General features: G+C 35.5%; 1 protein-coding gene across 6 annotated transcripts in view; it reads left to right on the top strand.

The window, feature by feature from the left end:
- Window positions 1-15,972, top strand: part of Tasp1 (taspase 1) — a 319,195-nt gene that overhangs the window by 115,446 nt on the left and 187,777 nt on the right. For 5 of the 6 annotated variants that reach the window (XM_047540631.1, XM_047540628.1, XM_047540630.1 and 2 more), the window contains 2 exons: window positions 3,405-3,524; window positions 8,675-8,753. In XM_047540631.1, coding sequence (XP_047396587.1) covers window positions 3,405-3,524; window positions 8,675-8,753 — 199 coding nt within the window. The remainder of the gene's footprint in view (window positions 1-3,404; window positions 3,525-8,674; window positions 8,754-15,972) is intronic. The other variant, XR_007107125.1, reaches the window with a different exon arrangement.

The raw sequence follows: 15,972 nt of genomic DNA, 5'->3' as shown, positions 1-15,972 counted from the left end.
TAGGAACATGTGTATCTGTGTGGTGGTGTATTTTTAAGTATTTATGGAGTGTAAGGGTGTAATGGTAGCTCTGTATAGTAACAGTCATTGTATGTTTTTTAACCTACGATTTCATTCCCATACAAATGAGCTCTGTGAAATTATTATGGCAAAACTACCAGTGTTTGTCTTTCACTTAATTTATCAGCACTTCATAAAAATGCTTAAATATTACTTCATCATCCTTAAATTTGCTTTGCAGTATGTGAAGTCTATGAAATAATTCTTGAATATTTATGAAGTAATTCTGAATCTTGCAGGTGTTGCAGACCCTTAGGAATATGAAGCTTAATTTGAAACAGAATCCTCTATTTTTTGTATGATTTTTCATTTTTTAAAACCAAGTTACAATAAATTCATCTATATATAATCTAGTTATACTGACATCAGTTTTTGTATCTCTCTGCAGTAGTTTTGTTAGGCATGAAAGTTCCAATGGCGCACCATGTCCTGACTGAAATGCTATAATTGCTGTATAGGTAATATATATGTATCAATGTATATATGTTATGTATCCCTGCTGTAAAGTTTTATTTTGCAGAATGCTTGGATAAAATCAGCAGGTATAGTTTATAAAGAAGAACTAATACTTAAATGAGTAGATTTTAGGGATTCTGGGTATAGCCCAGTTGTAGAGTGCTTACCTAGCATGCAGGAGGCCTTGGGTTTGATCTCTAGCACCACTAAGAAAAAAAGATGGCAAATATTAAGGATTCTTACCCCCAAAAACACACAAAAGACTGTATGTGAGATTATACATCTGTTAATTTGCTTGATTTTGCAGTTCTGCAATATACACTTACATTAAAACATGTTGTACACTATAAAAATATACATCTTCTTTTGGTCAATTTAAAAATAAGAGAAATGACCTTCCTCCACAGACCAGAGGATGAAATAGGAAAGTTATAATTTGATTATTCACTAGAAGCAATTATCCTTATCTGTTGGGACAGATGAAGACAGTAAACTTTATTTTGCAATGTATCTGGGCTAGAAGAAAAAATAATATGTAAAAATTTTCAGAAGTTTATAACTGGGAAAAAAGGCAAGAAGTGATTTCTGATATATATCCCTCAATAAAAACATTTCCAAAAATAATCTTAAGCAACTTTGTTTTATTTTCCTGGTGCTGGAATTCAGGACCTTGTGCACTCTGATATTGAACTATATTTCCATCCCTCAAAATAATCTTGGGGAAAAATACCCTTTCTTAACTTTTATGTTGTTATTCTTGAGAAAAGTTAAGTCTGGGAGATACCTGTTTCAGCAAACAAAAAGAGTGCAGGATCAGTGCAGGATCAATACTTTAAAATATTTTATAGTGTATTCCTGGTGATATGATAGTGGTAATATAAGATAGAACTTGGTGGTTATATACGATAGAACTTAAGTCTTTTTTACTGGCAAAATGTTCATTTTAGGTGATCTGAGTTTCTCCTTCAGTAGTTTTGTGCCTATGATATTGTTTCCTCAGACTGAATGGAGTAGGTGTTTGACTGATCAGGAGCCTATGGGATGGGATGCTGTCAGACCTTGTTTCTCAAAGTAGGATTTGTGAATAAGCATCAGCAGTATCTAGAAAGTTGTTAGATATACAGTCTTGGTCAGTTCTGAGATTACTGCATTAGAATCTGCTTTTAAACAAATTCTCCAGGTGATATGAATGCATATTAAAGTTTGAGAAGCCCTGCTATAGAAGATATATGGCCTCTGAACAAGAAACAGATATTTCTGTACCCAAGGTTGCAAGAAGATAAAGATTTAGAAATTATTAGAATAATAAAACAAATGTTCACCTTAAAGGTGCATTTCTCTTTAGGATTATTCAGTTTCTGGAGTAAAATGTTTTTAATGCATTCCTGTACTTTGTTTTTAATCTTCCCTACCAAAGAAAATAAACTGTGCTTTTTTTCAGTGAGATAGTGGATCAGTCTTTTCCTCAGTGAGTTTGTGATCAGGTACTATCCTTGAAATTCAGGTTCTTGCCATAAGCAGAATTGTGTTATTCTAGAATGTGACCATGCAAATTTATTAACTAGACTGCCTCCATGTGTGGATAAAAGAGAGATTAGGAATATAACACTCATTTCAACTAGTTGCTTTTTTTATTAAAGTAAATACCATCATAGTATTTCAGTATACTTCGTGGATGTTAGAATTTAGACCAAATGTTAATGTCTAGATGTAAGTATCTTCCCCTGTCAAACTTAATGTAAAATTTGTTGTGGCATACTCTACCTTTATTTTGTTTAAGGAAAACTCTTTTGTTTGTATTTTGCTTCCAGTATTTAAAGCCACCCTTCAATGTCACTCAACTTCTGAGGTGACTCCAGGAGTGAACTGACATTTCTGGTGGTTGCCTTGGTGTGTCGTTTTGCTTCTTAGGCAGGAATCTCTCAGTCCAAACTGTTTTGCTCAGTAGTATGAACAGAAACCCACATAGGATGGGACACAACTCTTGTTGAACCTGGGGTTGTAGGGCAGGGTCTAGGGCTTGACCTTCAGAAACCTTTCTTTGTAATATATGAGAAAGAGAAAAAAAAAAAAAAGAGATTTTTTTTTTCCCCATAAAACTTTATTCTTGTCCCCACCACTTAATTCTGATTTTTACCCAGTAGTTTGTATGGCATAGTTGACCCAGAAACCTCTGTGGTAGGAGATGGTTGCACATAGTCACTAAATGTGATATGTCTTCAACATGTGGGACTTGGGACAAGACACAGAGACACAAAGATACCTCCTAAGAACACAGTGCTTTCTGGCCATTCATGTGAATGATATATTAAACATGTTAATGATATACCACAGAAGGGAGCATATCATAAAGTTTATTGCAGATAAGGAATTGTAAGAGAAAATGATAATATAGTACAAGGTTGTAAATGCCATTCTCTTCATTTACCATGGTGAATATATTACTTACATTTTGAAGTTTGTATATAACATTTAAAAAATACTAATATCAGGATTTATTGGCTCACTTATGTCACAGTTTTTTTTTTTTTTATCCACAAATTCTCAGTCACAGACTTAATTGTTGGGTTTAGGGAGGCACTGCTATGTACTATAATTTATATTGAATTGTTAGTTTTTCTCTGTTAAAAAGGTACATTAGTGTTATTAAAGGAATATAAGAAAATTTTATTAGAAAAAAGCAGTGAAACCCCTTGTGTTCAGGATTTTTTTAGGGAAAAATATATTTTGTCTTACTCAGGATTTAAATGGCAACTTGATAATAGCTAATTCTAGGAGATTGTTCAAGGTTCCACTTAGGATGAGTTCAGATATTGTTGTGATTGTACTGAAAAGTGCTATGTAGTCACATTAGATTGCTCCACACTCATGCCCCTTTCGCCTTACAGGAAAATGACTCAGGCACTTTGGACACAGTGGGTGCTGTGGTTGTGGACCATGAAGGGAATGTTGCTGCTGCTGTCTCCAGTGGAGGCTTGGCCTTGAAACATCCAGGGAGAGTTGGGCAGGTAATTAATTACAGGATTCGTAAACTTGCTTTCCAAAATGAAACATGGAATTTTCTAGCTCACGATTTTTAAACCACTAGGGACATATTTTTTCCCTTAGAAAAAGTAAATATTGTTCTTTAACATTTATCTAATATAAATTTAACAAATACACCTTTTTAAGGTCCTTTATGAAAAAAAATTCTGTCTCGTATTGATAGGGTTCTTTCTGATCCTTACAACTGGTAGTCCTACTTTTACTACCTTCAGTGTGCTGGGCACTGACCTGATATTTAGTGGATATTTAATAGATGTATGTTGATTTCCATCATTGTCTTGTGTGTGTGTGTGTGTGTGTGTGTGTGTGTGTGTGTGTGAGAGAGAGAGAGAGAGAGAGAGAGAGAGAGAGAGAGAGAGAGAGAGAATGAATATGTCACCCTCTTTAGGACCAAGCTTTATCTGCTTGCTTTTTAAAAAGTTGGGAAAATGTTTTAAGAGTTAATTTTTTTTTTATTTCTGCTATTCAAGTAATGGTAACATTTTGTTTGACACTCTACATCTCTCTTCTGATTAATCATTTTAGTCATTTTGTAGAATAACTAGAATTGCAGGTCACCAACACATGATATCTGTTGAAATGAGTTTGATCTGATTTGTGTAAAATTTGCTTATTTCCAGTTCTCTTGCATCCTCTTCACCCCATCCTCCCTATCTCCAACCTTTAGTTTTGTACTGAGAATAAAATTTAAAAATTCATTTGATTGAACTAAGCGTTCTGAGTATAAACCAATTTGGCACATTACTTAGGGACTTAATAAATAAGTGTTGAGTAAACAAATGAATTAATCTCATGGAGTCCTTAAACTAGTTGCATGGAAGTATTTTTAAAACTAAGTATTTGAATCTTGTCTTAAATATGCAGTGTGGCTTATCATGCTGTGTGTGCCTCACATCTGAAGAAGAGTCAGTGTCACAGTTGCTGTGGTTATGGTGGTTAGTGATACTTGCAGTGCATCTGATTCATGGAAGATACCTTTGCAAAACCTCTAGGGATATTCCCTGATCTGCCCTTTAAGTGGGTAAGCCACTTCTAGTCCAATACTAGGAGGAAGCTGAAGGGAAGAGTAATTAATTTTGTGCTACTCTTTCCTACCATGTGGGACTTATGGAGAATGATTACCCAACAGTGCCCTTTGTCTTTGTCTGGCCATGGTATTTTTCCACATTATAAAACCCTGTGTTTTCATCAAGTTTGGAATAACAAAATTAAGCTTGGCATATCAGATTTGGAAGCCCTGGTGGAGAAGGGGAGAGAAAAGCCAACAGAGTTGCCTTCATTGCCTTGTAATTCCCATGACATTCTCATTTTTTTCTGTTTGTTTTGATTAGCAAAATAGCAACAACAGAACCAAAGATAGTTTTGGACTATGTTACCAGGATATAACATCTAATAATCTTGAAGCCATTCTGCTACCACACATGGGGCTATCCTGGAAAAAGAATACTTCTGTAAAATATATGTTTGCTCCACTTGGCTAGTTTATCAATATTCAACTTGTGAGAGCTGGAAAAAAAAATGATATGGGGGAGAGGAGTCAAGGTGCTTACAGGAAATGCAGTTGTTTAATTGGATTATATTGCTGGATAAAGGAGATGTGATAAGCATGGAAATATGAATCATCAGATGAAATGTAAAGAAGAGTTTTGGACAAATCAGGACAGAATGTAACAAAATACAAAAGCAAGTTGTATCAAAGGCTAATTATTTTTTCAGAATGTGCTGAATTCAATGCACTTTAAATGCTTAAATTAACTACTTAAAATTTTAGCATATAACCCTGTTCTGAAAGTGGTGCAGATGATAATAAAATGGCAATTTGGATTAGAACTCCCTTCTCTAGTTCACTATAATGATTGGATTCACATTTTGGACACAAGAAAGTAATTCTTATAATCTACTCCCACTTTTCCTTATCTCACTCCCATATAAATACACAATTGAGTTTAGTGGTTAAGAGTATGGACTTTAAATTCAGGTAAACCTTTATTCTAACCCCACCTCGCACTTTCCTTTCCCTAAACTTTGAGTAAGTTCCTCAACATCTTTACACTCCACTGTCCCTAAGTATACAATGAGGATACTACTAGCTACCTTACCAAGTTCTAGAAGATTACATGACATAACACTTTTAAACTGTGTATTGTAGCCTCTAGTTATAACATCTATAAGCACTGTTTATGAAGCACTTGATTTGTGCAACAGACATGTTAATTTATGTGATACTTTGTCAACACTATGACATGGGTATTTTTATCATCCTCATTTTATAGAAGGAGAAACAATGGCTCAGAGGTTTAGTAATAATAATATGACCTACTTTTACTACATAATAACACCTTTAATAAAATTTTACTACCAGAAAGAAGGAAACTTTTAAAAATGTATTTTAAAGACCTGCTTAAAGTTGCTGTGTTCTTTTTTTGATTTTTAAAATATATTTTAGTTGTAGTTGGGCACAATATCTTTATTTCATTTATTTACTTTTATGTGATGCTGAGAATCGAACTCAATGCCTTACATGTTCTAGGCAAGGGCTCTACTGCTGAGTCACAACCCCAACCTGAAGTTGCTGTTTTACCCAAAGAAGTAGATAAAAGAGAGATAACTTCTGATTCTTTCTGTCTTCTTACCTATTACTGTCTCAGCCTAACCAATTTCAGAAGGTCATGAAATTTAGGGAGGGTATTATAAAGAGAATTTGCTTAGAAAGAAGAAACAGGGTAAACCTAAGTATTCTTACTTTCCTAGAGAGATGACTTCCTAAGAGGTAATCTTGTAAATTTCTTTACTGTTTTTTTTGAGTGCAGACTCCTGGTCAAGGTAATCGAAAGGAATGGAAATGATGATGGGAAAATGTTGAGAGTTTTCAAAGATGGAAGATGGACCCTTTCACGTGGGTCTTGTGTTCTCTGAGACTTTGCCCCGGCCCCTACTGCAGGAGTACCAGTTGAATGGCTTACCATACAAGTCTGCCAGTATTATTCTGAACTCCATGTGCTAAATAACTTCTAAAGAGCTTTCAGTTGCCACACTGACCCAACAGTTTTGGGAAATGAAACTGTATTTTAGAATCATAGTGTTTTCAATGCTAGTAACAGATTTCCCACTGTCTGCCATATTTGAAGTGTGCTGTTCAGTTCTTGATTCTGTTTTTATAACAGGACTGTTGTTAGTGATAACTAGAAAGGGCAACTGTGGGTCACATGAATAAATATACCGAATTCTGGAATATTTCTCAAGGAAAATGATTAAAAGAGGAGGGAGGGTGTTTGCATCTGAAAATCTTGGGGAATAGCTCACAAATCTGGGAATAGTTCACAGTTATGGGGAAGTTAAGGCATTTCCAGAAAACAGAATCAGGGCAAGTAGATAGAAGTTATAATAAAGCAGACATTTGTTCAATCTAAGAAGGAACTTTCCATTAGTGGGAAATGTCCAATAGGGAAATATATCGTCACATTATGTAGTGAGGTCTTCAGTGTTAAGACACACCTGGAATGTTTCATAGAGATTCCTACTCTGAGTAGAATATTAGAGCAACTGAGTTCTAAGGTCCTTGTAAAAAATAACAGAATATCAAAGAAAGCTGAAATCTTTCTGGTCACAAATCCCAGTCTTAGCCTATTCCCTAGTTCTTAGAAGTAAGTTTTTAGAAGATAACAGTATTTTTCATGGGAGTATCTATTTCCCCCAACAGTGACAGTGAATACTAAATGTATTATTGTAATTTGCTTTTTAAAAAATTCAGTATGTTTGGAGATCTTTCTGTATCCATTCCTAAAGATTTTTTTAAAAATTTACTTGTTTTATTTTTAACCTGTGTAATAAATTCCATGTATTTCTCTACCAAAGTTTATTTAGCCATTTCTTTACTGATAGAAATTTAGGCTTTTTTTTTTTTCCTGTTTTTCATTCTTGTGGAGCATGTGGTAATGAACTCTTGAGTTGCCTCCTTGTATTTCTTCAATAGCTAGCCAAGGATTTTTCTAATTCTCTTCTGAGGAGTGGAAGAATTATTGGTTATGAGTTCCCTCTTAAAGACAGAGAAGCCATTATGGATGTTGTGGTAATGAATGTAGACATTCTGGATAGGATTACTGGAAACAAAATAGAAATGATTGTCAATCTTTTATATAAACCATAATAGTTTACTGTGTTTCTGGTCATTTCAGATTGATAAATCTGTTCTACCGCCTAACAAAGTGATTAGCTTAAATAGGCCTTTTTGCCTCCCTTTTCGTCTGGCAGAATCTAACACAGTGATGAATGTGTATTCAGCCCTTTGGTACAGAATGGAGTGAAGTTCCTATTGTGTTGCCCCAATGGAGGCACGGAAAAAGTCTCCAGTAACAGAATTACCTAGATGGTGGTTAGAAGGACTATCTGTATCCCAGTACTCCAAGGCCGTGTCTTATCTCAGACGCTGAACCAGACAGAATCTCTAGAAATCAGGGTTTTTATCGGCAAGTTGCCCAAGTAATTCAACACGTACTGAATTTAAAAACTACATATTTTAAGGCATCCATACTGATTTCAAGGGACAAAAAGAGCCACCAGCTAATGAACTATAAAAGGGAAAAGAATTAAAAACATTATTGCTGATGAGACCAAAGAAACGTGTTTTACTATTTTCTGAGGATGTTTGGATTGGTAGAAAAACTGCAAATGTATTATTTATTTTAATTAATTAATTTTTTTTATTTGCATGTAATATTTGTATATATTTATGAAGTGTAACATATTTTGATTTGTGTATACTTTGGGTTTATCAGAGATTGAAGAAAATAGGGAGGAGATGGGTGAGGGAAGAGGTTGGTCAACAAGTACATATTATAGTTAGAGGGAAGAATAAAGTATTCTGTGACACAGTGGGGGAAATATAATTAACAATAATGCATTATATATCTCAAAACAAAACAAAACATGGCTTTGATAGTGTTAAAACCATTGAGTAGTTTGTATAGAACTTTTGGCATTATCACTAAGTTGTTCTATATCATTAGTAAATCAGACTTTATTAGACAGGTCCGACTTTTTTCTTCTGTTGAAAGTTGATAATTACAAATAATATTCCTGAACTATTATATCTCCTCATTTCCTTTTTTCCAAGGCTGCTCTTTATGGATGTGGCTGCTGGGCTGAAAATACTGGAGCTCATAATCCCTACTCCACAGCTGTGAGTACCTCAGGTATTTGCTGCTTTCATGACCATTTTTCATAACTGCAACCCTGTCACTCATTTAATGATTAAAAGCAATATTTTTAGGGAAACATAAAGTATATGGTAAGGTAGTGCAAAAACAAAATCACTGATGTGTGAAAAAGATCTTGAATTTTGGAGAGGTTTTAAGGATTGTTTAGTAGTATCACAATGTAAATGGTTAGCTAACATTTTTAGTACAACTCTGGAGTTAAGTATAACTTAATTATTTGTGTATCTATGTATTTTTTTCTGTAATGACCCACAATAGTATCACATTTGGATGACAAAGATATGTAAGCAGCAAAAAATTAACAGATCTCTTATTTTATTTTTTTAAAATATTTTTTTAGTTGTCGATGGACTTTTATTTATTTATATGTGGCACTGAGAATCAAACCCAGTGCCTCACACATGCTAGGCATGTACTCTTACCTCTGAGCTACAACCTCAGCCAGCTCTTGTGTAAAATGTTGACATAAAACTTAAAAGATATATTTCAAAATGCATAGTTTATAGCATCCACTCTTCCTCTCACTACACTTTTAATAAAATATAGACTCTCTATTTGTATCTATATTAGGAAAGTCATTATCATTTAGTAATTAGAGAGAGAGAGCGAGAGAGAGAGTGTATGTGTATGTGTGTATGTATGTGTAGGGCGGGAAATGGGGAGGTATTAGGGAGTTTTAATGGGCAGAATGATTTTCTATTTCCAAATATTCATAACACTTGTATCAGATATACTGGATGTCTTTTCTCTTTATATGATGCTGCTGCTGGTTAATATTAAATTAGTTCATCCCATTACCATGTTATCCTTCAAGTTGCAGTCCTGTTCCTTTCTCCCCAGTATCCTCAGGCTTTATCAGCTGGGTGGACAGATATGACTGTCTTCACTTCCTTTTTTCTTCCATTTCTTTTCACATCGATTTCTGCCCAACATATTAGTAAACTGCCCAGTGGGTACAGTAGCTTACCTCTGCTTACTGCTTATTCTTTATATGTCTTTGATGAAGGTATTGCCTATAGCATGGAACCTGATACTCTCTTGGTTTGTTCTGCTTCTCTGATCTGCTTCACATTGGCCTTCTTCACAAACTCTTCTTTGTCAGTCCTCCCACAACAACAACCTCAGTTTGGACCTCTGTTGGAGTCTTTCATCTCCCTATTTGCTTTCTCATGGTGATTTGGTGTTACTATTATTGTTCTCATAATTTCAGTTGTTCTCTTTTTGATATTGCTTTCTACATCTGTGTATACCCTGGAATTACTCTTGAGGTTCACATGAGTTCTTTCTGACTCCCTGTTGTATATTCCCCTATGGATGTCATATATGCACATCAGACTCAGCTGGTCAACAGAATACCTTATTCTTCATCCTCACCCCATGGCCACCTTTTCCCTGAATTCCCTAGCTCTTTTTTTGCCCCTTACTAACCTATTGTTTGCTTAGACTTGAAATCTTGCTATAATTCTAATGTTTATTGCTTCTTTCCATTTCTATTGACTTGATCCTATTATTTCAGACTTGTGTTCCCCTGCTTGCATATTGTGGCTGCCTCCTGACTTCACTTCTTTCCTTGTGGAACAATAGGGTTATGAGCTACTGGTCTATTAGGTGAAGTCTGAACACAAATTAATGTTGAATTTAAACCATCCTAATAAAAATGGCAAAAAAATTGTTTTTTAGTCTTTCATGTAGAAAAGACAAGCAGAATGTAATGAGTTCATTTTTAATTTAATATTGATGGAATCTGAAAATCTTGACATATAATGTTTATGAATTAGTGCATGCACACAATTAAATTTGCTCCTGTGTGTGTGGAAAATAGTTGTATGTGAGAAAACTAAAGTCTAAAATATATAATTCTTTGTTTCATTTTTATTTTTCCAGAGATTTAGTTGATATCATGTATTGTGTTAATTTCTTTTGGTTAATGTGTATTTCAGTAAGTTAGTTTATCATCTAGATGTTGCTCTTATATCTAGATGCAAGGAACTGAATTCTATTTTAAACTGAGTTGTGAGTACCTGCCTGTGTCACTTTGAAAAAAAGATAGAACTCCCTTTAGATCATCTGTCCCCACAGCCAAACACACTTTTTATAAATTAGTGATATAGAAATTGGAATAAGAGCCTACTTTATCAATTCAATTCTTAATATTAAGTGGAATGCAGTGGGTGAGTAAAGCTAAAATTATAAAATTGATTTTTTTCCTTTTTCTTCTAGAATATTTTCTCATTTTCTCATCTGCATTAGTTGAAGATAGTTCCATATGACTAACAGTAATTTTGAGTTACCAGTTTATGACATCTAGAGTAGCCTTTTAACTTTGATACCCAATTTGTCGTATTGCATTCTTCCCAAGTTGAAAGACTAACCATCTGAACTTGAGGATGAAAAAGTAGGTCTCCAGATCCTCCTATCTTAGGACTTGTGTGTTTGCTTCACTCTTGTTTTTCCTAAGGCCACTGAGATGAGGTTGACGATGGAAACACATGGCAGAGTTGGGTGATAAGAAAGTTGGGTCATAAGAAAGGTGGAACATAACTTTGCAGTTTCTTGTCCAAAATAAAGAAGACTTGCTGCGGCCCTCTCATCTCTTGCAACCATTAATTCAGGGAAGAATATCAGACGAGGGGTGATAGGGGATGAAGAAAAGAGAGAAACACATGGAGAGAAAAAGGTGGGGCCAACTCCTCATGGGGAATGACTGACACAGATCTAGCTCAGCATATTTGTTATATAGATTTTCATCAAAAGGTTGTTTGTGGGAAGGTTTCAAGCAAAGCAGGCAATCTGAAGGATGCAGAACTGGTAAGACACTGGGATCATCTTGTTATGCTCAAATCCTCTATCCCTGGAAGTTGGTGCCTGAATTCAAGGCCTTAACTGATAACTGCTGTGTGCTGTTGTAAGTAGCTTCCCTGGGCAGTGTCACTATAGCAACTAGGCCATCTTGACCTGCACCTTTGTGTAGGCCATTTCCAGTGCAGTGCAGCCACTAGAGTCTCAGAGGACATGATTCAAATCACTACTCTCCACAAGACTTGTACCTTAGTCTGCTGCAGAAAATCCAAAAACTGGTGTGCATTTTGGGTTTTTCTGTCTTGGAAGGTGATAATTCAAAAGCAGAGAGAATAGTTGGTTATGGTCAGGTTAGGACTCTCCTGAGGCCAGACAGGTGATTTGGTCATTAGCTAGAGGGATAAACTCCAGCATCTTTTTCTCATCACTGGTTGGGAAGGAATGAGTTGCAGGGTGGAGTGGCAGGAGCTGATCTTGCAAACTGTGACTACTGTTTTGGTATCAAGGGAGTTTGCCTATTAAGGGATGGAGCAGGGCAAACACCTTGGTTCTTGTCCAGACTTACTAGCTGTGGAACTTGAGCAGGTCATTATTTGTAAAATGGGAATAATATCTACCAATGCTGTGAGTACTGAATGAGCTGACATATGGAAGACTCTTAGTGTACTTCTTGGTCCAGTGTTCCATTGACTCTCAGTCACTCTCTTTTATAAAATACACTATTATTTTTATACTAATAAGGAAAAGAAAAAATGCTGCCAATTGAAGCATGACATACTGCTTTCTCATCATTTAATTTTTGGCTGTTACTTTTTAAGAAAATATAGAATTGGGTAATGAGAACTTTTTACTTCACTGAGAATTAATTCATTGCTATTTCCATGCCTTCCTGTGTACATAGTCATTTTAAATTTCAGTTATATGTCATACTGTAATCCTTTGAAACACATTTTAAAAGGCAAGTAAACTGAACTCATGTAGTTCTAACATGGTACATACTGAAAGGTGAACAAATGGGAACCGCTTGCATCAAGAGGCAGTGGCAACTCCATCACCACCGCAGCCCATAGGACAGCACGGGAGATGCCATCAATTGTAATGTACCCCTGATTTGAGAACTTTTAAATATGAAAAAAGTGGAATTTAGAATTGATAAACTAAAGTTTTTCTTATTCTGGGCTTTTCTGTGTGAAAATAGATAACTGATTCAGGCCCTTTCAAAGCAATAAGATAAATGCTTGAAGAAAGAAGGGCCATAGGTATATTTGTGTCTCTTGAGTGGCACAGAGCCTTGCGCATGGCTAAGAGTCTAATATACAAATAAAAGTTACTAAATGCATGTGTGATTCCATCCTCTTCTAGTATGCTTACTTTTTCAAAAAGATTATTCACCATAGAATTTTTAAAAATAGCATTTTAGAATATGATTCAATCTGCCAACTTTGTATTCACACATAATTTTTCAGTAACACATCAGATGCATGCTGTAAGGTACATCTGTGGTCTGTCTCTGGCTATGGAAAGGAAGAGCAGATCAGGATCAAGAAAATCAGAGGAGGAAAAAAATCAGATTAAGTTTATGCTCTGGTTGACCTTCATGTTGATCTTTTGTTACTTATCTGTCCCTCCCTCCGTCCCTCCCTTCCTTCCTAAAAAAGAGAAACAGTGAGTCCAGAAGGTACTAATGGTAGCTGACTGGAGGTCAGAAGATTTCTATCTGTTTCTTAAAGGCTTCTATCTGTTTCTTAAAGGGTTCTGGTGTGAAGATAGATAGGTTACCTGTTTTCTGTTATGAGGCCCAGTGATTTATGATTTTCTAGGTTTTTGGCTTTTTTAGGTCTTGGTTCTGGACAGTCCTAGGAACGTGAGGGCTGTGAGAGCTGTGACCGTGATTGCCAGAAGTCACTTTAGAGGTGAAAGGACTTTTAAAAACTGCAAAAATTAAACAACCTTATATCTTAATATTTTTGAGTTTATGCTTCAGGTCTCCTCCTGAAACACTGGAAGAGTTTGCTACTCTTTTCTTGGTTTATCAATCTAATGAACTACCAAGTGTCTTCTGCTCCTCTATGGGGGATTGTTCAGTGGGGCTGTGCTCAAAAACTCCCTCAAAGGACCTTTGTCAGAAGGGGAAGAGGCACACCTTCCTGTGAGAAGGGATTTACATGACAGCAGGACACAACAGGAGACCTTTACTGCTTTTTACAGAAAGCAGGCAGAAATCCATACTGTAGGTTCTTCCTCTGTGAAACAGGCATCCCTGGTGAATAAAGTCTAACATACTTAGGCCTCTGTGCAAGGCATCCAGGGATTCATTCTTCCTTCTAGCTCTTTACACATTTCTTAACATCTTCAAGATAAAACTTCAAACTTCAAGGAATTGTTAGTACTCGAGCTTTATTATTTTTCCTAGTTCCTTCATTTACTCCTTTTTTTTTTTTTGGTACTATGAATTGAATCCAGGGATACTTAACCACTGAACCACATCCCCAATCCTTTTTATATTTTATTTTGAGACAGGGTCTTGCTAAGTTGCTGAGGCTGGCTTTGAACTTTCCTTCCTCCTCCTGCCTCAGCCATCTGAGCTGCTGGGATTATAGGCATGAGCCACCATGCCCAGCTTCATTTATTCTTGAAGCTACTTTAGTCAGGCCTTCTCTACCACTCCACCAGTCTTCTCTTATCAAGATTAACAGTTAGCCCCCAAAATCCAGTTCATCTTTTAGTCCTGTGACTAGCAGCACTTGACATAGTCATTTGAATGATTTGCTTCTTCTGAAAACACTGTTCTTGATAGACTTCAGGGGCCACACTCTCCTGGTATTCCACCTCTCTGGCTACTCATTCTAAATCTCCTCTGTTACTCTTTTTCATCTCTTTTACCTCAGTGTTCCAGTGCCTCAAGGCCTAGACCTTGAACCTCTTCTTTCTTTGTATATCTACTCCTGTGGTCTGTCACTTAATCTATTGGGTAACTATCACCTATTTATGCCAGTGATTCCCGTATTTTTATCTTCAGTTTGGGCCTTTCTCTAGAATTCAGTTATAATTCAATTTCTTTTTTTCTTATGGTATTACTTATAATTAAAAAATGGAAACATTTCTCAATAGGAAACTAAGTAAATAAATATTTATACAGTGGAATTATCTGATAATATAAATTAAAAAACATAAAAAATAGTATATAGATTTACCTGTATTTTTCATGGAAACTGAAAAATTTAGTTTGATTACTTGATTCATGCAAGATTAAATCCTCTTTTGATTGAGCATTCACCAAATTTGTACAAAAGTAGTTATTTCCATTATTCCTGGGCACCCACATTCTCAAATTTTTGGTGGACTATATTGGCACTATACTATATGGGAAGAAAACACTTTAAAATGAGGTATGGTTTCTAAGAAAAAAGTATAAATATAATGCATTTATTTCTGTATGCTCAAACTGATATCATCTCCTGCTTACATATTATTATATAAAGTATAAAATATCTTAGGTTTATTGATAAAGATGATAAATACCATAGAGGTGTTGTTAAAATTTTATGTGTTCAAAGATCCTTTTTAAAAAAATTTTTATTTTTACAGACTGCATTTTGATGATTCATTGCATGCAAATGGTTTCTTATAAAAAGCCTCCATTCATATTTCTAATGAACATCACAAATTTAGCATGTTCAAATATGAGCTTTTGATATTGCTCACCCCTCCCTCTCAAAAACCTGTTCTCTTGAAATGTTTTCCACACAACATGAGGCAACTTCATCTTCCCAGTAGCTTAGGTCAAAACTTTGGAGCCCTCCTTGGTCCTCTTTTGTATCTCATGCTCATCTAATCTTTGGCTACTCTCCTCTCCAAATATATTTTAAACCAATCACTTCTCAGCATCTCTGCTGCTGCTAACAGATCCAAGTTGCTGTTGCCCTAGCTGGTCTCTTACTTTTTGCTTAATCTTAATTCTCAACATGGAGGTTGTTGATCACCCTGGCTAAAATCATGTCTTTCTCTCCTTTGAACTGTCTAGTTGCTTCCCATCTTACTCAGTGGAAAAGCTAAAGTCCTTTCTGAGGACCCATCTTTCCTTTGAATTTCCGCTCTTACCTCTTCCCTTGCTCATTCAGTTCCAGCTATGATGGTTGCCTTGCTTTATTCTAAATGTCACACACATTCCCTCCTCAGGACCTGTGCCTGAGTTGCTTTCTGTTCTTTAGCCCTCTCCCTTAGGAACTCATACCTCTGCCCCCCACTCTTTACGTCTTTATTTACATGATTTGACTTGTTGCTGAGATCTTCTTTTTACTATCCTATAATAAACATGTAACTCTTCTTATTCTCCTCCAGTGTTTTATTTTTCCATTGTATGTGTCATCATCTAACATTTTATATCTTTTATCTT

The sequence above is a fragment of the Sciurus carolinensis genome, chromosome 2, assembly GCF_902686445.1.
Source record: "Sciurus carolinensis chromosome 2, mSciCar1.2, whole genome shotgun sequence".
Lineage (NCBI taxonomy): Eukaryota > Metazoa > Chordata > Mammalia > Rodentia > Sciuridae > Sciurus > Sciurus carolinensis.
The sequence above is the reverse complement of the archived record's forward strand: the minus strand, read 5'-3'. Positions and strand labels throughout refer to the sequence as shown.